The sequence below is a fragment of the Melospiza melodia genome, chromosome 1, assembly GCF_035770615.1.
Source record: "Melospiza melodia melodia isolate bMelMel2 chromosome 1, bMelMel2.pri, whole genome shotgun sequence".
NCBI lineage: Eukaryota > Metazoa > Chordata > Aves > Passeriformes > Passerellidae > Melospiza > Melospiza melodia.
In genome coordinates this window covers 79,611,296-79,637,171 of record NC_086194.1, presented here as the reverse complement: position 1 = coordinate 79,637,171, position 25,876 = coordinate 79,611,296, and the positions used below count along the sequence as shown (strand labels likewise).

Below are 25,876 nucleotides of genomic sequence, written 5' to 3'. Positions count from 1 at the left end.
CTAGAATATAATAATGTCTGCTCAGTCAGCTACACTTTTAGTATTACCTTGAAAAATTTGTTCATTATATTTTGTGCTGAGTAGCATTTGGTCCTGCCTTCTTATCTAAAAATTACTGAATGTTGCTCCATAGTTTATGTTGAAGTCTTCCTCAGCAATAGGTGAAGATTCTGATAGTCACTGTCTGAGTTACTGGTTCAAAACCACATGCTACTGAAAAAGCTCCGACATGATCAGGATCCCCTCAGAAAGTAAAATGATGCCACATTTTTCTTAAATCCAAATTGTCGTGCGGCGAATGTCCGTGTGTTTGGGCAGAGCCCTTGGCGGAGCGAAGGGAGTGTGCTGTGTTTGGACACACCTCGTGTCTCGTTTGAGATGTGCCGCGTTGCTTTGCGGCAGTTCTCAGCGTGTCTACACCTTGCAATTGGAAAGGTGCTTACAGCACTGGTGAACTTACCCTAATTAGCATTAATTTGCCTAATCTGTGTATCAACAGCTAGATACCTGCATGATAAGGCAGTGCCAGCTTCCTAGCGAGAGTCGAACCGTTTTCCTGTGCTGGGGCTGGTTGGCTTTCGCCGCCAGGCTGCGGTCAAGGCAGGGCTTTGCAGAGGCCTCGGCTGTGTCTCCGGGCAAGCCGAGAGGAACGTGGGAGCACTCCTGGGCTGTCCCGAACAAGCTGCGAGCTAGTAAGTCAGGCTGCTGGCTGTTTCTTCGGCCTAAGCACGCATTTCCACAACAAAGCCTCTTTCGAAGAGATTTTTTTCTTAAACAGGCAAACCTTCTTGATCAGGCGAAGCTTAGCAATTTTATATTTTCTCTGTTAGATCTCAGCCAGCATTTTCCACCTGACTTTCCAAATAACTAATATGAATAAGAAGATTATTTTCAAATTACTTTTTTTTTAAATGTTGATTTTTAACCCAGAAAACTAGATTTATATTAATAGGGAAAATGCTAATACAAAAGGTGGGTTTGATGGCTGCTATTACACACATCAGAAGCAGTGTGAATTTATGCAGATAAAGAATGCTGTATATAAAGCAACACAGATGTGAAATTAAAACCAGTTAAAGATGTACATTAATGCCAAATACAATGTCTGCAATTAATTTTGAGCAAGTTGAACATGTGGTGCATATTAGAGTTCATAAAATCTTGCCATAGGCTAATAATTAATGTTGCATACATCAAGTCTGGAGGGATAGTCAACTGAAAGTGATTAAATAATTGAAGAAGATATAATTAATTCAAATTTCTGTGAAGGTAATAAAGAAGTAAATAAGATTGTGTCATCATCAGTGAGCTCAAGTTGAGAAAATATTCTATTGTTTCAGAAAGGAATTTGAAATGGATCTCATGTTTGCTCAGAGACAGTTTTGATGTTCATAAGAAACCTGGCTATGCTTCATGTTGCATAACTTTTCTCAGCAGAGCAAACCACCTGAAACGAAAGTTACCTGTCAGTCTAAATTTTAACCTGAAATCAGTTACCAGGTTAGATCCCTACCTGCTTCTCTTCAAATGAGAATGCTGAGTGAAGTAAAATACACTTCTTGGTAACAGAACTTATGAAATGGATAATTTAAAACCAGGTTGTGCGCTGGTGGGGGCATCAAGACCATTCATTCTCTTTGACAGAGAAGAACTTCCTCAGTGAAGTATAATTACTATGTCCTTCCATGCTAAAGAAGGTGATGCTAAAAATAATGCCCAAAGAAATCACTAAGATACCTGTCTGCTATTTGGTCAGATGCTTTTATCTCTCTCTCTGCTTTGTATGCTCTGCAGTCTCTGTGCTGTGTACTCTTTGTAATGGAAATATGTATTAATGGATCTGTATTAATTTGCTGCCTTCCAGACCACTGCATGAGGGCCAGGGTTGCTAGAAAGTGTCTGGAGTACCTTCATGTAAAAGACCCTCTAATTGGACAGGTAATTTCAAAATTATTTCTAGAATAACATTGAGGGATTGAGAGAAAAAAAAAAGAAGCTGATTTTCAGTTTGAGAAGTTGGAAATGAGGGAGATTACACTGGCAGATCCTGGAGTTTCGAAATGTGGGAAAAGAGTGTTTCAAATGGAATCATGTTCAGTCCAGTCAAATCCTTCAGCCATCCTAATTATCTAAATTTGAATCTAAACTCAAGCCTGGCACACCTGTACCATAGCAGAGATGGGTTGTTCTTATGCCAGTTGAAATTCTATCTTCTTGCTGGCCTTGGCTCACCATCCATGGGGACAAATAACAGCATTTAGTTGGTGATGACACTTCCATGTGTCATCTGTGTCTTTGGATACAGATAAAATGGATATTCATTTTGCTTTTCAACTCAGGCTTCTGTAGCAGCAGTGCATCTGCCAGCATTTCATAAGCATGGGCTGGAGATAGAAAAGGATGTGTTGAAGAGCACTGAGAATGCCATCTGGAAATTCTTCTGTGGATTATCCCACTGAATCATCTAGTTGTGTATAGGATTAGTTACTTCTCCATATGGTGTTTAAGGACCAAATTGCTTCTGGAATGTTTTCCAAAGGTTATTTTTATGTTTTTCTGTACTATGGAATTGAGTTCAAAATTACATCATAACCTGCACCTACAGTGAAATATTTTAAAGAATCCAAAGAGCCTTATTCATTTTATTCCATGTTTTAACAGCTATAATTCTCTCTCAATTAGTAACCTTTGAAGGACTGTATATAATTCATTTGCTGCTATACATTTATTTCAGTGTGAACAGTCTGTAAGCTTTGCAGAAAGGGGTGTGGGCGGTATGAAATCATTTATGCTGCTAATTGACAATAGTGCAGTTGCTTCTACTTTCAAACAGGAAAAAAAAATCAATGTAGACTGGCAGGTTAAATAAAAAAGGAAGGGGAAAATTCCATTTTTTGCAACCAGTTTGTGTCATACTATTTAAATCAGTCTTAGTTAAACTTGCTAAAACTAATCAGTTTAGCTACAATGAAATTGTTTTATTCTTGCTATTCCATAAATTAGCTATCAAGTTCTGTCAAGATGACATTATAATTACACGAATTACAGATCAGTGCCTATTCCCATTTGTACCTACACTTGAGTGACAGGAGTAAATTAGGGTAGAACTTTGGTAGTATGCATTAATCTTGAATACTTCTCAAAATGCTGTAATAAAAATTTTGAAAGGTGCCCTATTTATCCCATCTTATGTAGCTGTTTGTAATAAAAATATATATAGAGATGGGTAATTTACATATTAAGAGGGAAGGAAGTTATTTAGAGAACTCTGATGTCTTTGCTAGGAAAGGAGAAGCAACGTGTCTCTGAGAAGAGTGGAGAGAGGGATCGAGCATAGGGACAAGGCAGTGAGAGCAAGAACTGTATAAGGAAACATAAAATTGAAACTGACTGCTTGGAAACACTGGATACACTTCATGCTTCAGCTGCCTGAGTTCCTTCACCAGACACTTCTTCCTACATTCTTGGCTGTGCTGGTGGATTGCCATTCTCTAAAGCTCAGCTCCTCCAGTGCAGCTGAGGCAGATGTGGCTATCAACATCCCAAAAGCTGTGAGCTCTCATGCTTCTGTGTGGCCACATTCTTCTCATGGAAAGCCTGAGAATCAGCAGCCTCTCAAAATAAAATCTTAAAAGAATAAAATTAAAGAGTAGCTTAGTTTAAAAGTGCTCTTACTTGTGCCAAAAAGGAAAATCAAGTAGTAATTTATTGATGTCACCAATTAAATAAGTAATGTCCTTTATGCATACCTGTATACCTTACATGCACTATTTGTTATGCTTTAATTCAGTAGGCAGCACATATGGAAGATACATTAATGAAATGAAACCTGGGGAGGAGGAAAGTGTTCTTTATCAAGTGGTACTTACATCTTGTACATTTAGAAGTGTCAGAGCATTTTCAAAAACAGAACCAAAGTTTTATCTTTAAAACCACTTACAGGGTCTGAAAGCTCTCTGGTGTGTTTTTTGCTGTTCTGTACCTCCTAGATTTGAAGATATGGGAAAAATAGTGAAACACAATCCTAAGTGGTACTTAAAATTCTTCTGCAATTCCTAAAGAAAGAGCTGTTGTTAAATGAAGGTGTATTTATAGTAGCTAGAAATGGAGTTTCATGATGGAACAGAACAGAATGTGGGAGTGCAGCAGAGAGTGCAGCCTTAATGTAATGACCAAAGTATAATGATCTTAAGTGTAATGGCAGCCACCTGTTCTCACACAAGCAGCCCCTTTTATCCCCTTTTCCCTCTCTTTTCCTATGCTTGTTCCTTCCTTTCCTCCCTTTCCCCACCTTTGGTTCCTCCTCTAAATGTGCTGTGGCAAGTCCAGCCAGAGGCCAGATGCAGAGAACCTCTCCAGCAGCAGGGTCATCCACAGGGACTCACAGCTGGACAGCAAGGCCAATGGCTTTCCCAGTGCTTCATTCCTGTTACTGGGCTACAGGGATTCCCCATCCTGCCTCTGTGCTTCTTGTATTTGTGGGGATGAACTGTTCCTCACAGCAGCCAACATTGGACCAAATAATACAATCCACTCTTTGATCTCTCAGTGTGTTACCTGCAGGCCCAAGAAAACCAGGACACAAAATCAGGTAGTTGTCTCTGCTTCACCAGCCTTTTGGTAACCAGGTTGACATCTTGTTCTTTGTAAAGGACATGGGGGACTTTATAGTTATGCTGGGAGACCAAAATGGGGAAAAAATTATCATACCTATTAAAAGCTGCTCAGAGTATAACTTGAAGGACATATGCAACAATGGAAGTAAAACAAGTTAAGATCCTCAGTGAACAGAAAAACCCAACAGCTGAAAGCAGACCACATGTCTCGAGCTAGTACACTTGCAGGGATTCTGCATTCCTTAACTTTCCTCCTGCATTCCCTGAATTTTTCTCTAAGGAGCATATTATCAGTCATGTATCCCTGTGAAGCATGTGCAGCTTCTGAATATCTTACCTATGAGCAGAACACTGTGTGTTAAAGAACAGTGTGAGTCTTTGAAGGTACTATTTCTACAAAAGCCCTAAAGACTCCATCTTGGTCCTAAAAAGATGCAAAAGCAGCAAACAAAGCAAACTCATTCTTTCCAGAAGGCACCAAGGGCATGCTTCCAGGTGCAGTGCAGGTAAGGGAGCAGAGGACTCAGGCACGTGGGTTTTCTGGCTGGTTAAGTTAATGTTTGCTATTTTGATCCTGTTTATTATTGTGACACACAATTTTTGTATTAGTACTGCAATTCTAGTATTGCTACTTAGTCACTAGAGCACTGACAAGTGGCAAGGCATCCCTAGTTCTACTTACAGATTTAGAAAAACTCTAATTTTCCTTTTCTTTTTGACTCACCATTACTAAATGTTCTTGTTACTGCTCATAGAATAACAGCAAATGCTCACATGCCAATGCACTCATGTGCATTAAAGTCATCAGCCAAAATTGAGTTGTCCAGAAGTTTTGCCATGTACCATTTTCTGCCAAGTCTAGGATTGTTTCCAACATCTGATCAGTTCTTTTTCCAGGAATGGGTAAATGCAAGGCCTAAAATTAAGGTAAATGTACTTCAAAATGAAAGTTTAATTCATATATACTTGAAGTTAGCATTATCACATTCAGCTGATCAGTATTATGTATTTGATACCAAATCAAAGACATAGAAAGGCTGAAGTGCTACAGCAAAGCAGAAATGCTCTCACAGGAAGTGGCAGATTATTTCATCTGTGTTAATTAAACCTTGACATTATCACAGATTGGCTTGGGCTGAAAAGGACCATAAGAATTATGTAGCTCCAACTCCCAAATTACTGGAAGTAATTAATTCCAAACTGTTGAAAGTAACTAATTCCAAACTTCTAGAAGTTGATAGCTATCTGACTGTATTACTCAGTGAGTAAAAGTGAGACAAGTAGAGTGCAGTCTTCAGATTAGTTCAGGGTGGGTTGCTCATCACAGGAATTAAAAAGCCCAGCTGAAGCAATGTTGGGACTTATTGTTATTTTGGTAGCTTGTGAAGGATTGGGAATGTACTGAAAGATTGGGATAGTGGGCAGTGATTCTTTTGAAGAGGAGCAAAGGAAAGAAATAGGAATTTTTATACCAATAATTTTATTTTGATTGTTTGGGGAAAAATAAAACACCCTGAATCAGTCATCTGACATTATTTTTGAGTAGCACCATGACAGCAAGCAAGAGTCAACAAGTATTTTTTGCAGATGGGTAGTGTCATTCATATGTTATTTTCCTTCACCAGAGCAGAAGCAAAGAAAATTTGAGTTGGACAAAAAAGACTTTTCTAAAGATAAGGCTAGCGAAGTTTTGGAATGTATTGCCTAGGGAAGTTGAAGAATATCCACCAGAAACAATCTGGCAAATCTTTCAGAAATAGTCTATGAAAATGTTTTCCAAGCACATGGGTAAGGGTTCTCTCCCTTTGGAGGAGTGTGAAAGCTTTGATGATTTCCAGAACCTGTTTCAGGCCTTTTTTTCCCCCCTGAATCTCCACACAGTCCTACAGGCTTTGTATGGGGCCTTCACAAACAGGGCAGAAGCTGCTGTAAGGGGCTTTTTTTGGAGTCTGAAGTACTCATGGACAAATCTGGAGCAGCTGGAAGCACCCTTCTTCTGGCTGATCCTTTGCCAGTGACCACTTGTAAGTGTCTGCTGGAAGAGAAACCTAACAAATCAAACTGCTGAGATTTTTCAGCCTTGCTGGGCATTAAAACCCAAAAGTTTCATTTTCAATCTCTGAATAAGACCTGATCACCTCAAAAGACAGCACAAACAAAACTGTTTCACCTCTAGGAAATGGTCTACATTTGAAGGCATTTTCTAAATGTCAAGACCCATCTCCCACATTCAAAACCTCCTAGCAAAACCATCCCTTTCTAGCACAAAGTTCAAAATCCTTACTGCCTATCCAATTTTCTGCGTGACAGCTTCTCGTATTTTAAGATGTAGTAGAAACAAACTGGGATTACATATCATAGGTGTTATGGCCTCAAATGCTTCCAAGGACACAGAAATTGAGGATGGTTTTTACCATGTATTTGCAGGAGAAATTCTGTTTGCTCTTGCCTTGGGCACGCTGCCCCTATGCTGCGGTGCTGTATCCACAACCACTGCAGCAACCTCCTGACATCACCTTTCTGCTCCACAAGGGTTTTTTTCAAGAAGAGCTAATGAAAACGGTCTGTTCTAGCAATCAGACGCAGAGGAATTAGAGATACTATGAAAAAGGTGACAAATAACAGCGTATAATTAATTTCAAGAAAATTAGTTATATATCCCTTCCTTTCTCTGTTGCTACTGCAGTTGCTTGAATGTATGACTGACAGCAGTAAATCTTGGCAAAAATCTTTGAGCATAGTTATAGAACTGTTTTCTTCAGAAGAACATATAACACAGGTCTGAGAAAGCACAGTGCAGAAAATACATAGTTGAATAAAATTATCTCAGTCTCAAAAAACATAATCTATTTAGCTTTCCACACTTATGCAGTGGTTTATGTGTTTTAATGTAGGACATGGCAAAATTAAATAATATTCCATTTACAACTTGCATTAATTATTTTAAACAACTATTAAATTGCTTAAATTAAATAAAATAAATTTAAATACTTTTGTAAAAATTTAAATTATTCTTAAAATGATTGTTCAATGATTTTATTATGTAATCTTAAATGTCAAGACGTGAAAATCAGGAAGGTTTTGAAAAAGCATCATGATTAAAGGCAGTTTAGATTAAGAGTCTTTTCTAGTAATATTTATTATTTACTGAGAAGTTATCCTTGCTGGGTTTCTGCTTTGTTTCTGCATCATGGTTTTTATAATCACCTCAGCCATCAGCACATGTAATTAAAAAACTTACATTCTTTTGGGAAGTACAATGCAACAGAACAGACATTGAGGACTTCATCACAGTCTTTTTATCCTGTTTAGCCTTTTCCATGTACAAGGGAATGAATCATTAGCCACGTCTTATCAATTGTGAGGTATTAGAGTTGAGGTAGTAGGACTCCTGATGAGATTGGTCTGTTATTCCTGTAATGAAATACCATTGAGTGTTTTGTACACAACGTGAGATGTCCAATAAATGCTACACATTCCTCACAGCAGATTTATTAACTTTGAGAGGTTATTTTTAATTCAGAATTTGTCATCAAAAGGATTATTTTTCAAACAATGAACATTCCTTACTGAGGTCAGCAATGCAGTGGCACAATTAAGGAAGATATTTTTATTTTTTGTGCCTATGTGCTGTTGCCAGTTTACTGTCTGGTCCAAATAATTTAATATGTGGATAGACAAGACCACTTACAACAAAAATAAAAAACTTGACCAGTTATAAATTACCAACTGCATGTAGTTAAACAGTGACTCAGTTTCGTAGTAGTAAGGCTGAATTTCTCCTGAAATTTCTTGATGTCATGTCTGCAATGAAACCTAAAAAAAAGGAAATTTTTCTCATTAACTTGTGTTACTATGCTTGCATTTGAAAATAATTTGATATAGCAGGGGTGGATTGATAAACCTATCGGTAGAGCTACTAACTAATTCTTGTATTGTTTTAAGAAAAAAAAATCAAAGTGCATTCCTTGTTCCTTGTCAAATGGTACTTTTTGTGCCAATGACTATGAACTCATTGATCAGTAAGAGTTGTATTCTATGAAATCAATTCTTTCTTGGTGTTATTGTAAAGAGCACTTTTCTGTTTCAACAGCTCTCTTGGTTTAGCCCCAGCCGGCAGCCAGGCTTTCTCTCTGCCCTTCCAGCAGAACTAGGGAGAGACTTGGAAGGGCAAAAGCTGGAAAACTCATGGTTGAAAGGATGACTGTTTAACAGGAAAACCGAAAGCCATGTGCTCAAACAAAGCAAAACAAGGAATTGATTCACTGCTTCCCATGGGCAGGCAGGTGTTCAGCCCTCCCCAGGACAGCAGGGCCCCATCACATGTCACAAGCTGGGAATGCAAACACCCATCACTCCAAATGTGCCCCCTTCCTCATTACTCCCTCCACTATATTTACTGACCGTGATGTCCTGGGGTCTGGAATATCCCTCTGGTCAGCTGGGGTCACTTCACCTTTCCTGGCTGTCTCCTCCCAAGCACCCTCACATTCATTGCCAGCATGGCAGTATGGAAAGCAGAAAAGGCCTTGGCTCTGTGCAAGTCCTGCTCAGCAATAACAAAAACATTCCTAATTATCAACCCTGTGCTCTGCACAAATCTAAAACAGCCACACACCAGCCACTGTGAAGAAAATGAACTCTATCCCAGCCAAACCAGCACAACAACTTATTAAGTAAAGTTTTGCTTAATTAGGATTTAAGTAAGTGAATAAACAATGTAAATAATATTAGACAGATTTGTAATGGGTACTCTTCTCCAGTTCCATAACATATAAGGTAACCTGAATATTTGTTATTTTAATTTGAAAAAAGAAAATTAAAAGACTCTGTATCATATCACATGTTCTTTTCTAACCTCTCCTTAAGCAACAGCAAGCAAAACCAGAGATAGCTATCTGAAAAGTTAAAGGCATGTAAAAAAAATGTTTCAAAGCCATATAATTCAGATACTTCAAAAGTTATTTTCTCTATCAGAAATATCAAGTGAATTATAAACCTGAACAAAAATGAAGTACAACTGAACTCCCTTTCCCCCCTAGAGAGAACCTTAAAAGGACATGACTAAGATTTTCTCATTAAGAGATAAATGTCTGAAAAGTCAGCCTTTTTAACTTGGAATTAATGATACCAGGATACACTCATGTTGAAGTAGTCTGGCACTAAAAATATCAACTTCTTTAAATTATGAGTTTTTGGATCTCTTGTAGAAAAGAATCTCACAGCAACATTGTTCACTTGCTACTGAGCTTTTCAGCTTCTGCATTGTGGCCTCTTCTTAAAAAAGAAAAATAAAAGGAAAAAGAAGTGTTTAATGATGACATATATTTCTTTTCAGGCCCGGCACATTTTTAAGTAGATATGTATTAAGGGCTTTGGTTATTATTGTCTACATTTTTTTAGCATTTTTAACAAGATTAAAGGCAGGAGATGTTGTCAGGATTTTAAAGTGAGTGTTCTGTACAGTAGATCATCTGGCTGCAGAATTGCAATGGGTTTTATAAACAAATTTACTGCTGTTCAGGTCTTAAGAAACAACATCTCTTTAGGCATCTCTGATGCCTAAAGCAAAAATGTTTAATTTTGGAGAAGAATAAGACTCATAAGAGGTATAGTTCCACTCTCGGTTAAAAGATTTATTGCTATCTGGTGTCTTTGATCTTCAGTATGGAAAGTAGAGCTGGCAACTGTTTTTTCTCATTCTCTCTCTTCCAACAGTGCTGATCTTATCCAAAAGATTTAATTCAATTGCAACAGAATAATTTATTAAAGTTGCAGGAAATATTATTTTCATAGGTCTGAACAGGAAGCTCATAGAGTTGAGTGGTTCCCTAAACTGACTCATAAGAATGAAAAAATGAAATGTGGTGTTTGTTATTGAGAAAAGCAAGCAAAGAACCTGAAAGTCCAACAGAAAGACTCTTTCATTCTGTGGAAAGCACAGTATCACTCAGACTAGGGCCACCTTCTACTTCCATGAATTAAGTACAATAAATCAATCACACAATTATGTTCAGTAATCCCTTCTAGTCTGTTGACAATACATTGCTAAATACTTGAAAATTGAAGATGACTTGAGAAACTGAGATGGCTTCTAATACTGAATTGCAATTGTACATCATCTGTGGTATAGATGCAGGCAATACGAAAGACAGGAGACCTTACAGCACCTTCCATTACCTGAAGGGAGCCTGCAGGAGAGTTCCTCCCTGGAGAGGGAGTTTTTAGTGACAGGACCAGGGGGAAATGGCTTTAAGGTGAATGAGAACAGGTTTAGTTCAGGTATTGGGAAGAAAATACTTCCTGTGAGGGTGGCGAGGCACTGGCACAGGCTGTCCAGAGAACCTTGTTGCTCAGGATGCTCCATTCCTGGAAGTGTTCAAGGCCAGGCTGGGTGGGGCTCTGAGCAGCCTGGTCCAGTGCAAGGTGTCTGTGCCCACAGCAGGGAGGAACTCTCCAGGGAGGAACTCTCCTGCAGGCTCCCTTCAGGTAATGGAAGGTGCTGTAAGGTCTCCTGTCTTTCGTATTGCCTGCATCTATACCACAGATGATGTACTATTGCAATTCAGTATTAGAAGCCATCTCCCATAAGGAACAAGGTGATCCTTAGGGTTCCTTCCAACCCAAGCCATGCTGACTCCAACTACAAATACAGATGTGTACTGGCATGGCTGTTTTGGTACCATACGTAGGCAGATCACTAAAACCAGCTGAGGAACTATCAAATCCAACCTTCCTTTCAGCAGATTAAAAGAATCAAAGCATTTAAAGGCAGAATGATCTCACGTAACAAGATCTGTAAAATTTATAAATTCAGGTGTGAATGCTTCAGAAGTATAATGTAAGTTTTGACAAAGTGTTTTGATTTGATGCTTTTATGTTTTGCTGTAAGACATGATTAACTCTCAACCTACCTAAATCTACTAGAATTTTGCAGTAAAAATAGCAGTGCTGAGACATTTCCTGAGGTGCAAGAACAATCCTACAGTTCCTAAATGCGAGGGGAGATTTTTTTCCTCCAATTAAAACAAAGAAATCACTGAAATAAAGAGCAGCCTTTAAAAATTCTTGACTGGTAGCTCTTAAAATTGCCCTCTCCTCCCCTCTCAGTATTCAGAAAATTTTATTTTCCAAAAATCAATGAAATTTTGCAGTGAGTATTAAATGCAATATTTAGAAAAGAAATACCTTATTTTAGATGTTCAGCATTAATGTATACATATAATTGATGCATTTGAGTTTGATCCATTTTGTGACAGGCTTTGACAGCCAAAAATGACAGAATTAGCAGTGCTACAGTAGGGCTTATGACAAATAAGAAAAGCATCAGTAGTGGATTGTATTGTATCACACACAGAAATAAAAGAAAGCATATGGTCCACTTCCATACCTGCTTTTACTTCACCTAAGTTAAATTTCCTCCAGCTCCATAGAGGTATTGAAGTTTTAGAAGCTTGAGGATTTATTGCAGAGAAATTAATTGCCTCTGGTTGCAGCTTACCATGAAGCAGCCACATAAAGTGGAGACAGATATCATTACATAGCAGCCTGTCTTGTTTCTTCCAGGCACCTGGAAGAATCTATCTATGTGACCGTCAAGCTCATGACTGAAACTAAGGAAATAGAAAAATGTGAGGACAGAATCAACAAATAAATGTTGCCTGAACATGACAGTCAAAGAAGAAAATTAAATTTGTGCCAATCTTTTACTATGTACATTGACAGAAAATGTCAGGTATTGCAGCCAGGAGAATAAAGGCATTACAAAAAAAAAAAAAAAAAAAAGTTCAGCCATGACCTGATTTCTTGATCTGTTCTTCTTCTCTATAAGCTTTTTAATTTATCAGTAAATAAGACACATACAAAACCAAGTGTGGGAGATGCCAAACTTCAAACTTGTAAAGTGAGACAAAGAACTAGACTAAGACTAATAAAAATATTTTACAAGAAATGAATGCTTGTTATTACCTTCACAGAATGGTACTGTGTCTTTGTAGATAAGGGAATTTTTTTGGCACGGAAATATCCCATTTAGATCTAAATAGCGCAGTCAATTGTAATAAAACCAGAATTGAAATACTGAAAAACCTTGAGAGCATGAAGACAACAAATCATATGGCAGCCATGCCAAAACAATTGCTGCATCCAGACAGGTTTGTAATTACACAACAAACATATGGAAAGTACCTTCATACCTATTAGTTTGTATATTAATTACATAAACAAGAATAATAGAAATTAAAACACCTGTACCTAAAAATACGGCTTTTCACTGTTCTTCCCATTATGGTGGTGGCCATAACAAAATGCAACAACCTGACTTATGGAGAATGCAGTCCTGGACGTCATTTGTCTGCTGGACTCCTGGAACAGGACAGGAGAGGACTGCGCCGTAAACCCAGGAAAAACACCAGTAGTGAGAGACCTCCTGGCAGAACAAGCTTCCCCTTCGCAAGAGATCCAAGTGTAGCTTTGCTGCATTGCAGCCATGATAAGACCATGCATGCACAAAAATGTACCTGAATGGAAACCCACTTTTTCCAGCCAGGAACGCATAAATGTTGCAGTGGGGAGTCTGGAATCATTAGCAATGCTGGCATTGTCCTACTTGCAGCGAGGGTGCTCACATTCCCTGATACACTACTGGGCTACGCTTTCCCTGTGCATTTGTCCCACATGAATTAATGTGGTCCTTTCCTGAGTAACCGCAGGGCTAATCAGAGCATGCAGTGGGAGGCTAAAACATGGACTGTGTCTGCAGACAGAAAGGTTAAAGCTGCCCAGCATTACTTGCTACAAGATAAAGTTATCTGTGGTGTGCCGTGAAAGCAAAGGAAGAAGCCCTGTCACAGTCCAGGATGCCAAAGCTCACTGCTTTTTCTGGCTCCCATAAGCCATCAGCAAGACGCCTTTCACAGAATGCAATAATCTGGAGTAACTTTTCCCCCACATTCACAGCAGAAACGTAATCTACTACATCGGTCTCTTCCAGCTTCTTCTATGTCCTTTAACTATAGATGTCTGGTATATAGAAAGAGTTGTGGCATTCCTCCTAGATATGGAGTGTGTTCTCCTTCAGTGCCTATCGTGTCACTCTTCTGTACTGGAGCGTTGAACTTGCTCTGTATCTCCGTGTTCCAACTGTCCAGATTACAACAAGCCATGTTTGCACGTGGTTTTGTTGCTGTAGTTCAAAGTCCATATAAAAACAAACTGATTCTGGGTCGATTTTCTGTATGGAAGATCAAAAATTACAGTACAGACAATGCACTACTTGTGTTATCTTCAACATTGCTTTCAAAATAGGATGTGTCAGCAAAATTCTGTCTAGCACCTCCTCGTATGCACAGATGGCATGAGAACTGTAGTGATACAGCTTTGATTCTTTCTTTCTCACTTTGTTAGCCTTGAATTTTCATCCTTGATTTATCATATCCATGTCTTTTGAATTTTTATTTCATCAGACCGTGTCTATGTGTTTGCATGGCCTTTTCTTCATTAGACCTTTAAAAATACCTGTCTTATGTTCCTTGCTATTATGATTTTCTCTATATAATTATTTTTAGCTTGTCAAATGACTCCCAAGCCTTCCTTAAGGAAGAGAGATGAGGCTTTTTCTCAGAGTGTGTGTTTCACTGTCTCACCTGTGAATACATGGATATTTGTCTACTTGAGTGGAGGTACTGGACCAGGTAAAAAACCATCAATCCACACTAAATTGTGCCTAAGCAACACCAAGTGATGGAAAACTATCTCATCTCTTATCTTCTCTGTGATCATCTCTGACTTCAGACAAACCTTCCTTGCTTTTTAGGAAATTTTCCAATGCATTTCTTTGAGAACAGCCTGACATGAAAATCTTCGCTTAAGAATCAGCTTTGTTTTCTTCTCTCAATCCTGCAAAGTCTGAGAGAACTTTGAGAAAACTGAGATAAGCAATGTCCCTTCAGCCTGACCATCTTTTTCAGGCCCACAGTCATATGCTTTGCAAGGACTTGTAGTTCCTGCTTTCCAAATGTCAGGATTCATCTAGGGAGATAGTTTGAAAGAGGCTGACAGGGAGCCAGAAAAAGCACACAGGTCTGTATTTGAGGGATTGATTCACAACCTCATCAGTCACTCATAAGTGAAATAACTGTAATAATTTATAAAGTTCCTGCACTCCAGCTTAGACACAGTAAACAACTCACAGGAGAGATGACACCTTCCTGAACTTTGGCCTATATACATCAGCTCCAATTGTGCTCAAGACTTTAAGGAAAAACAACCACATGAAAACACACGGCCCCCCAGTGACCAGACCCCTGCCAGAGCAGTTTTGCCTCAGGAATCAGTCACACAGAGCTATTCTTGGAAGCTCCTTCAACACCACCGCTTATTCAGAAGTATGTCTTTGCCTTGAGCAGACCAGCTAATTTTTCCAGTATCACTTAGATAAGGCATGTGGCTGCAACTAAAACCTTCAGGAGTGCAGAAAAAATATTTTCAAATTTCTTCTAAATCTCTTTGCTTCCTGATCAAATATGAATCTTCAGGAGCTCAGTCACTATGTGTAAGAATTGTCATAACCCAGGACTGTATGAACATGTAAATGAGAAATTCAAACCAACCCAGATCTATAAATATTTGAGTTTCTCATAAGTTTTATATTTATCTCAGGGTGTAGCTGCCTTAGTAATCACGTCTAACACATGGACACTGAAGGAAACGTTGGTTTATATTGAAGTTGACGAGCTTCAAAGTGACATCACTGGTCTTCTGATTTGATTCTATTTTTACCTCTGTTTTTTTGGTTTCCCTAAGGGCTGTTGTAAACAAAGAATTCTTTAAAGCACAGATTTTAAGAATTCCAACCAGAGCAGCTGTCTATCTTTTTACTGTTAAAATAGGGATAACATGGTAATGATCCTTTCACCCCAGATAACACTGAATGGTCTCTAGTCTTCTCTCTCCTTCCTTTTCCACCAAAGCAATTTCATTGGAAATGAAATTTTATCTAGGAATTTTATCTAGTTTGAGTTCAGATATTTTCCAGGATGGCATCATAAACAATACAGAGGTCTACTTCTGTAAGTCACCCCATGAATCTTGCAATCACAACTTATTTTAAACAAAATTATACAGAAGAAATAGAGCATTACACTTTGCTGTATTTTACTGTACACTTTAGAACTGCTTAATGTGTAAAATTCCTGCAGAGGCTTTAAACATTAAGGATACTGGAGTCACAGTCCATACCAATAGAGATATTTTATTCTGCAAACTTCAAGCACACAACAGAGATGTTTCACCCTGTAAACCTGGAGGAGTAAGGGGACAAAGCAAAAGCAAAACATCCTCATGTGAAGTATTCTGTGTGCAGGGGTGCGCAAGTTAGGGAGCTCATGTCAAGAGAGGTCTGTGAGAATTCTTCTCCCTTCATCCACAATCATGGTAGGACTTCAGGGAAGGGGAGATCCAACTGCTGGGTAAAATTTCTCAGTAAGGTCTCCAGCAAAGAGCCAGGCTGTACAAAAAGCAAGAAAACCTTGAGAAATTTCAGAGAAAAAGACCCTTTTCAAATCAACTAAACCAAAACAACTGCCTCCAGCTTTTCAAGTAGCTTTCTGACATGGAGTAGGAAATGGAACTGTGGGGATAGACGGAGAACTGAGTGCCAGTGACTCAGAACACATGACAGCAGGAAGAATTTTGTGTTAGCTAAAACAGAGGAGTGAAGTAAGCAAGTCAGCACAGTGATATCTAAACATTTATCATCAATTGAACCACAAATAAGTTTCTTTAACTTCATCCAGGTTTCAAATGGTCTAAAGAAAACATCTGTTCTTAAATATACTGCCTTAGCATAAATTATTTCTTTTAAAAACAATTTAAAAGTATTTTCAGCTGCTGAACGCAACATCATTGGAAGAGGAGACAACAAAACACATCTGGCTACATGAAACTGCAAAAATGGCTGCAGCAACACATCATTTCGAAGGAAGACATCACTAAGAACCTAACCATTGCTTTTGAGCTAGAATGATCAACGGAGACAAGTTACTTTCCTGGAAATGTTCTTTAAAATGGCTTACCTGTTTGTACATTTACACTGAGATTATCTGTATGCAAGCTCTCAGGTAAATTTTACCATATGAGTTTCCTCAGTATTGTACTTCAAGCCTCCTGCGACTGCAGCGACAGTAAAGGCAGCAAAGCATCCACCCCTCCTTCTCAAGCACACGCTTATTTGAAGAACCAGAAGTGATGAACTTTAGGAGAGAGGCTGTGAGCATACTGCATATACTGATAACACAGCCTGAAGAAGTTAAAAAAATTGTAATATGTTTTTCTTTGCAATATTCTCTTCTTCTTGTTGAAGTTCACAGAATCACAGAATTGTTAGGGTTGAAAGAGACCTCTGAAGATCTCCTAGCCCAAGGCCCCCGCCAAGGCAGGGTCACTTAGAGCAGGTTACACAGGAATGTGTCCAGGTGGGTTTTGAGTGTCCCCAGCAAGGGAGAAGTTCAAAAATCTTCCAAGGGTTTTGAGAAAGGGCCATGCTTATCAGCATGCTCTACCAGCAAATATATGAGGCTTAGGAGGCTGCATGCCTGCAATCATGAGAGCCTCTGCACAAGGAGCCTTTGCAAGAGATGGCAATTAGCAATTTGACAATATTACTGCAGTGAAGAGACTAACAGTACATGGACCTTTCAGACTTGGATAGATGGAAATGAGGATCTCTTCAAGAGCTCAGGTCTCACAGTACATAATTTAAAGCCTTCTATCATCTAGCATGAAAAAGAGTTATCTTTGCAAAAAAAAGCATAGGCAAAACATTTTCCTGAACAAAGGTAAGAAAAAGGTAGCTCGCTGCCATGAAGAATTGTCCAGAGCTGAGTCTCACTGGCCCTTCTGGTATTAACAACAAAAATATCTTCATGGAAGATGTAGGTCAGAGAGTCCAAGCCACAGGAGGGCAAAAACCAAAAGAAACACAGCTTGATTCCACTCTTTGGAAACATGTAAGAATTAGACAGCAACTGTAGTATCACAGAATTCTTGCCATTCTTTACCCCATTCCTGTACTAATTAAGAATCTGAACAGTGGGACTACACACACGTTTCCCACACCCAAAGTATAGAAGGAAATGGGAAAATTTCATTAATGCAAATTAGCAATAGATAAATTATTACAACACAGAGTCAGCTTGGAATTTATCACTAACTCTTGTTCTACACCTTTTCTTAAGACAGTTGTTTATTGCCTTTGCTTTCTAGGTTTTCAGATACTTAATTTAATACTGTAATAAAGCAGATGTTTTCTAGCCCCTGTGGGTTGACGACTAATGCCAAGAATCAAAACAGTGACGCCCACTTCTGGATGTACAAACTTCTGTTGCCCAAGCTATAAGAGCCAGGCAAGCAATCTCAGGACTGGCCCAGTGCACTGGGGCACAAATCCTCATGGAAAACAAGTAACTGCTTGTCCACATTAGCAGATAATGCAAAGCCACCAAAACATAAGGACAGATCAGAACAGCCAACATTAAGGACCCCCACATCTTCAGAGGCAGACGCACACCCTGCAAGCAGCTGCCCCAATCCCAGTCTCACTGGCTCCAGGCCTGGGGCTCAGTCCCACTCCAGCCGCTGGTGCCTGGAGCCACACTGCTGGCACTGTGGACACACAGGCATCCATGACCTATGGTCATACTCCTGCTGCTGACACTCGAGTTTGCTCACTCTTCTCTTTCCCCTTGCTTCTCCACAGACCACAGGACCTCCCTGCTGTGCTCTGGCTCCAGCTGCTGTGCTCAGACAGCCCTGCAGCCCCAGAACTGAGTTCCTTAGGCAGGAAGGGATTTAAAAATAAAGGAAGAGGCTGTGCTGGGCACTGACAGACTGGCACACTGATTGGTCTGCTATTTATATATGACCCACTCTTTTTGTCTCTTTATTCCTCTATTTTCCCATGCTCACTCCTCTCCAGGTCACCTAAACCTCTCCCTTTTTCCCGGTCCTTTTTTCCTTCACTGTGCATCCCACAAGTTCTGCATCCTGCTTGGATTTAAAGGCATATTCCTATCTTCTTCACTCCTCATTTAAAAACCTACACAAATATATCTGATATTCTATAAAATTGAGTATCATATGCCTGATTCTTCAACTGTTTACACAGATTTTCTGCTACTGGCAGGTGGGAGAGCTCTTCTCATTTTCCTTATTGAGCCAATTAGAAACACATTGTGAGGATGCCAACTCTTCATCTCTACTGAGAAATCTTTTAATACCAATAAAACACTGCAATCATGCATAGGAACATATCAGTATGGTTTGCTCTGGCTTTTCTTTTTCTTCCTCTCAAGAGAGGTAATGATTTCAGGTACCAATTCAGCTCAGAGACTGGGGATTTAAATCTTATTTTCAAGAAACTCTGAGGAAGACTTAAGGGGTAGGTTTCTTGAGCACTACTGGATTTTATTTGCAGTCCAGGCAAGTTGACAAAGGAAATGCTATGAAAACATTTCATTTTTTTTCAAACCTAGAAGACATGGAACAACTCCAGTCACTCCAAGACAGAACTACAAGACTCAAAACCCCAGCAGCCCATCATGTTGGTAAGGGGGTTTGCAGTGTGAGATTTCAGTTACCCTTCTTCAGCAAAAAAATAAACACTGTTTGTTCAAGTAAAAACATTAGGGCTTAGCTGCATAGATAAAAAAAGCTAGTAAGAGCACCGAGCGAGAGATTTGGAATTTCTGATTTCCTATTTGAAAGGAATATATTTTCTGCCAGGACCACCCTTATGCTATTCTACAATTACTGGGTACATGACTGTGCATCAGTTACCAATGTCACAAAAACTGACAGAAGGAAATTACTAGAACGTACTTGGTACTGCAGAGAAATGGTTTGTTTATATACTCTTAGTTATGCTGCACCTATAGAAAGTAGCTTTTGGATGCAGTGGGTATTAAAAACAATTTCTTTCAAAAGTCCCACACTTTAAAAATTAATTATACTGTGCAAAACAGCCAGCTGAAAGTCTGCCATTCCCGATGCTGACTTGCAATCCAAACCAGCACGCAGATCTCCTGAATTCAGTGTCTCCTCTTAAATGATCCTAAAACATCCTCACATTTAAGTTACTTGTGGTAATTGCTTGTGGTTTATGAATTTTCAGTTGTTAGGCTCAGGCCCTCAAAGCTTGAAATAGAGAAAACTGTGTCATGAAACCTAAGTTTGGTAGACAGCAACATTGTTATGTTAGTTCCAGGCCACCCATTTCCTCTACTACCAAATGCAGTAGAGGGATTCAGGATTTTACTGAGTTTTGGTTGCTTGCAGGGGTAGCAAAGGCTTTCCTTTAGCCACTCATGGGAGAGGGATGTGTTCTCACCAAAAAAATCATTGCTCTTGTAAAAGCATTTGAAAGGAACACAGTATTTTGGTGTAGCTATAGGCTTTACCTGGACACCTTATAGCTTCCCATTGTGGAGAAAGTCTGCTGAAAGTAGTAATTTTTGGTAATTCTGTCTGAGCCAAAACTGAAGGATGAACCTAAATTCAGATGAGGGCAAGATGTTCTATTTTTGTTGTGTCTAAATAGCCACTTTCCTTCAGAAATGTAACACCAGCCTGAAACTGAGTTTTGCACAGAAACACTCCACTCCAACACAAGCAGATTTTACTTTCAGTTATGGGATGCACGGAGGTGCTGAGCTGCCTAAACAGACTAAAATAGACTTAATGTTATTTTTATGCAAACATAGAGAGAGAACAATTTGTCATTACTAATTTTGTCCAGGAAATGAGAGACACAAGCAACGCTCCTGCACCAACATTACTGCAGGAGGCAAGGATGAACAGGCATTTTAGCACTATGTACATACTGCACAGATGAGGTGGATTGCCTCAGCAGTAGCAAATCCTTTCAGCATTTTTGTACTAGAAGAAATTCCTTCTGAGGAAAGGAACTCACAATAAACACATATTAGCAGGTAAGAACATCACACACAAACCTGTATCTACTTGCAACTTCTTGTTCTGAAAGACAATTCATGCATTTTGAGAAAAGTTATTTATTTTCACTGCTTTAATCTCTCTACTGTAGTGTTAGCACTTAACGTAAGCATCCACTCTTCTACTGTCCTATTTACAATCCATTGAAATGTATACTCTACAAATACAATACATATTTTCAGAAATGTAAGGGAAATGCACAATTTGGTAAGGTATAAAAAAGTGACACTCATCTGTACAGGATCCTCAAATCATCCAAAAAGTAAAATTTACAAGGCAATATCCACACAGCTATGTAAGGGCAGGTGCTACAGTGACAAAGCAGCAAACTTGCTAATACAATAAAATACAGAAAATAAAGTGTTTTGGGGCACCAGATAATACACTTAGTACCACTGAAGTTGTAAATTTAGCAATACCCATATTTCTAGAAACATAACTGCAAACCTGGAGAACATTCTGAAAAATATTAAACATTATATACACATGAGGTAAATGTACCTTGGTCTTTTAAGAGGTAATTTGAGTTTAAAGCAACAGATATAGTGAAGGGATTTTTTTTTGTTTGCTTGTTTTTTTAAACAAAATGATTAACATCTTGCAATCATTTCAATGGCACAATATAAACAAGGAACTAACTAAAAGGTGAATTTCATGGCAATCACACTCAGAGCCATTACTGAAAAAATAAAATAGCCTCTTACTTCATTTGACACCTTCATTTCCCCATACAGTCGATACCAATGTCTTTACTTATGTACAAAGTCTTTCTTAGGATTACAAGCAGAACCATAGGAGGGTGACAGTGTGTCATACTTTGAGAGTCTGCTTGAGAAACATCCCAGAATTCCAGCTTTTAAGGTTGGAGGGTCCCTGAAGAATTCCAGCATTTCAAAAATGACATTTCAGGCTTTTCAGCATCAGACTATTTCCAATGCTCCTTGTTCTCCATGTCCATATCCATCTGGTCACAAGTCTGTAAACCAAACTGAGGCTTCAATGCTACTAAAACATAAAGTTGATTAAATCCACAAAACTTAAGTGAATGTGTAATGCATGTAATATTTACAATAAACATTTGCATCAATATTAATCAGAAACTGTTTTGGTATATACTTGAAATGATACAAAATTAATATTTTGAATGCTAAAATATTTTGGTCCCCCTGGATTTCTAAGAGCAGATCTGGTGATATTACAATCTTAGTTTAAAAAATACTTATGTGTACCTGTGTCCATATATACAAGATATGATCTTACACAGGTAACATTTAAAGTTACATAATATATACAGACACAGCCTTTGTAAAAGGTGTTCAGTTCATATAACGGAAAAGAAGAACAAACCTTGAAGTTGTGGTGTCAGAACTGAGGATACATATAGCTCTATTCACAATTTTCTTGTTCTGCAGCCTAATAGGAATTATAAGGTTGCTCTAAAACACTGTTCCTTAGGTCATTACACAGTGTCAAGCATCCTTCTGTGCTTTGTTTTTGCAAGCTTCTATTACAAAGCTAAATCTTGAACAAAGTAAGAGCAATTCAGGAGAGCGAAGATTTGCAGGTGGTTGATACAGTATAACACACAGTTATATTGTTGACAGAACCATCTGCATGCCACGAAGCTGTCCAGTTGCTGTATATCCTCTTTAAAATGCAACAGAACTGTTCTGTATATTTTAGGAAATTAAATGTTTTGCTGATAAGGTTTTGTGGGTGCTAAAAAGAGCCATGAAAATTATTTGATTAATGATAGCGTGAACACTCCTGTTACTACCAAAATTACTATAGAGATCTGAGGCACACCAGGAGCCTGATATTTCTGAAGTAGGACCTGTACCATTCGTATCTGTGGTAAGGACCCCAGGACACCTATGAAAACTTGAAATGTAACAAAGTTACAAAACAAAAAAAGTTGAATTGCTAACTAGGAAGCCTTTGAAATTAGATGGAGACCCTGATCTATTTTCAGGATAACCTGCTTTTTTAAAGTATCTGTACAGATACATTGAACTTGCTAGAGAGGCTGCCAAGAAGAGAGGCTTGGGAGTTATGTTATATTCATTTTTTTTTTGACATTTAATTGAAAAACTCTGTGGTGCACAACTGTCCATGCACACAAAGGCATATTTTATTTAAAATACCTACATGAAGTAATTTTTAATCCGGTTTTGATTGACAGAGGCCTGAAGCACATAAGCCTCACTTGTCAGATAATGCCAAACATAAGTGTGACAGCTGCATGTATGTTTAAGCCTAATTAGTTTCTAAGAACCTCTCTTATTTTTCCCTTTTCTCCTGGTTACTGTCTTCCAGTAAGAATAAACTCATCCATTTTGTTGTTGACAAAAGCGTTTCATTATTTGCAGTTTGACCTCTGAAGGTCTGTAATTCTGACATAGTTTAAACTCACCTCCAAGCAAGCAGTAAGAATACAGAAATAAACAAAAATTAACGGTTAAGGCTTTTCTTGGGTAAGGCTTGTGTCACCTATGTAGCATCTCCTTCCTGGGCCTCATTCCTCTTCCTGCTTGAGCTGCCACACATCACCAGGGCACAGAGCTCGACTGTGCTGCTACCAGCAACCAACCTGCCACTGCCACCCTCTTGGTAACAAACTCTCAGTGGGCTCTATGCCAAGGGATGAGTGGGAAGCTGAGTTAAAGGTTGCCACGTGTGCTGCGTAATGAGATGGGCACTGATGTGTTCTGAAGAGTGGCAGGTTAGGCAGCATATTAATTACCAGGCACATTTGCATACTGAAATACTATGTTTTGGACATGAATGAAACCAAAGGCCAACCAGACTCTTGCTAAAATTGCAATTAAAAAAATATCCTGGTAACAGCAGGTTTTTGTTCTACGTTGGGGCAGGACACAATTTAATTGCTGAACAAGTTTGTGAAAATACTACGATACTCTTAAAAACTCAGGGAAATCTTGACTAAAGCCATGCATATTCTTCTGTGTTCTTATGACAACACAAGTCACCATAAGCTTTGTTCTTCTAACAATGAAGAGGATTGGTGGAATCCCCTGATATTTGTATCCAAAGACCTACAGCTCACCACCTTCTCTAGCTCACCACTTTGTGTATGAGGCACACACAACATACATGCACATAAAACTTATAAGCAGCTTTGAACTGTCTAGTACAAAAGCCCAAATAACTTCTCTAATGACAGGTGCACTTAATCATTGTGTAATTGCAAATATTGTTCTTTGAGCCTTAAGACTCAGCAGAACTGCACAGAAAATATGCTTTTCATACTTATTTAATGAAGCAAAATCTCCCTTAACATTTTACTTTTCTTGCTACTTTTCTGAAGTAGATAGGTACTTCAAGCATTTTAGAAGTACCACTTGATTAAAAAAAAAATCTACATAATTATGACTCATAACTTGACAATTACAAAATATGACAGTGAATTTACTAGCTTACACTATTTAAAACTCCTACAGTGGTTTCAAGAGTCAGATTTTGGTAAAATTGCAGATATTTTATCAATTATGTACTCACTGTTTTAATGAGTGAGATTTAGCACTTAGCTAGGCAAAGGAACAACTTTTAACTTGTATTTTTGAAACCAAAAGTACCATAGGCTTTGTACATCCCTACTATTTTGCATTAAAAGATTCAAAAGTGGCACTTACTGGTGTAATACAATCTATTTTGAAGGCAATGTAATGTTCTGAAAAAGTGGAAAAAACCCAGTAATCACGCAGAAAGTATAGTTGCATAAGTTATGTTCCCACAACTGAATGAGGTCAATTTGTAAGTCAAGGTAAGAGTCCAAAAGATGCACCACCTTAATAGCTAGTTCCAACAGTATATACTCCAATATTACTCCAAAGGTACATTCACAATCTGAATCAAGGAATCGAGACAGTGGTTCAGAGTAGTCAATGTACCAGGCAGGAATAAAGTTGCTTTAAGAGCCATCAATGCACTGTAGAACAAAATAGCGAACCAGTTTCATTTTAGAAGTGACCTCCTACTTTTAGCACAGTTAACTAGCCAAGACCAGCTATCAATTTCCCAAATGAAAAAATTATAGATTAATGAAACTAGAGTACATGATGTTTTGTAAATAACCTGGGAAAGAGGTTCATAGTGCACAGAAAGACCCAACACAATTGTTTAGCACATCCACAAAAATCCTAAGTGACGTTCCTATGAAGTACTAAAAGGCAGCAATATCCTTCTGTTCCCCCAGTGAGGTAGAACAATTAACCTTCTTAGCACGCCACTCTGGTGCAGATAGGGATTTTTACAGTGTTCTTCGGTAGCAAATCCAGGATTACATCTTGATCCCCTCCTGTTGACTAAGTTGTGATAATGTTTTCTTAATGCGCAAAGCTGTCAGCCGGGCAGCTCCGTTGGCATACCAGCATTCCCGCATAATTTTTGCCATCACTCGTAATGCCTGCAAAGGAAACACAAGTCATTGGATGCACTGCTGTTCCAGTGTAGCCCATGTAACTGCTGCTCTGTCTTAGACTCTTCAGGCATTTCTGAAATCCATTACTAGTACTACAGGTGCATAGGAGAGTGTACAGTTAAAAAAAAAACCCCAAAAACTTACTTTATTTACAGAAAAGTAAAACTCTTTAAACACTGTAGAGAAAATCTGATATTTTTCAGTAGATTTTGGCCCATGAAAATAATATTTTAATGAAAAACTATTAGCTTGTCTGTAACTGTTTTCTGAATTTTCACATCAGACAAAAATACACCCTTTTAAATTGTACTTGCAGTTAAGGAGTTACTTCAATGCATAGCAATTAAGTTCATGAGCTGTCTTCCTCAGATTGAAGCTCTGCAAGGCTTCTAAAAATTTTTCAAGTATTTTTATCCTTCAGAGAGCCAGTCTTTGAAATCTGAGTCCTTCTACATGTTCTTTGTAACAAGGCAAATAACAAAAATGGCAGATTAAATAAAGTAACAGCTCCAAAGTACCATGAAAGCTGTATTACCTTAGTCATTTTAATCCTGATAACTACCTGTCTTACAGTTTATTGGTGCGTTCACCACCTTTCTCTCCTTCCTGTGCACTCTTGCCCAACTCTTAGCCACGCATTCATTCCACACATGCCACAACCCAGGTTCCCTCCTCTATCCAAAGCACCTCATCCTTATCAGTACCTCACTGCTCCTGCAGCGCACTGAAGCTGTTGCCCCAATCTGTGAGTCACTGGTTGTGACAGAGCAATGCTATGGAATATTCCCTCTGAGCAGTTTGGGTCAGCTGT

At 38.6% G+C, this 25,876-nt stretch overlaps 1 protein-coding gene across 1 annotated transcript in view; it reads right to left on the bottom strand.

Moving 5' to 3' along the window:
- Nucleotides 1-20,667: 20,667 nt before the first annotated feature.
- Nucleotides 20,668-25,876, bottom strand: part of TGFBR1 (transforming growth factor beta receptor 1) — a 34,259-nt gene continuing 29,050 nt past the window's right edge. The window contains exon 9 of the mRNA XM_063159294.1: nucleotides 20,668-25,050. Within this exon, the coding sequence (XP_063015364.1) occupies nucleotides 24,925-25,050 (126 nt within the window). The 3' untranslated portion in view covers nucleotides 20,668-24,924. The remainder of the gene's footprint in view (nucleotides 25,051-25,876) is intronic.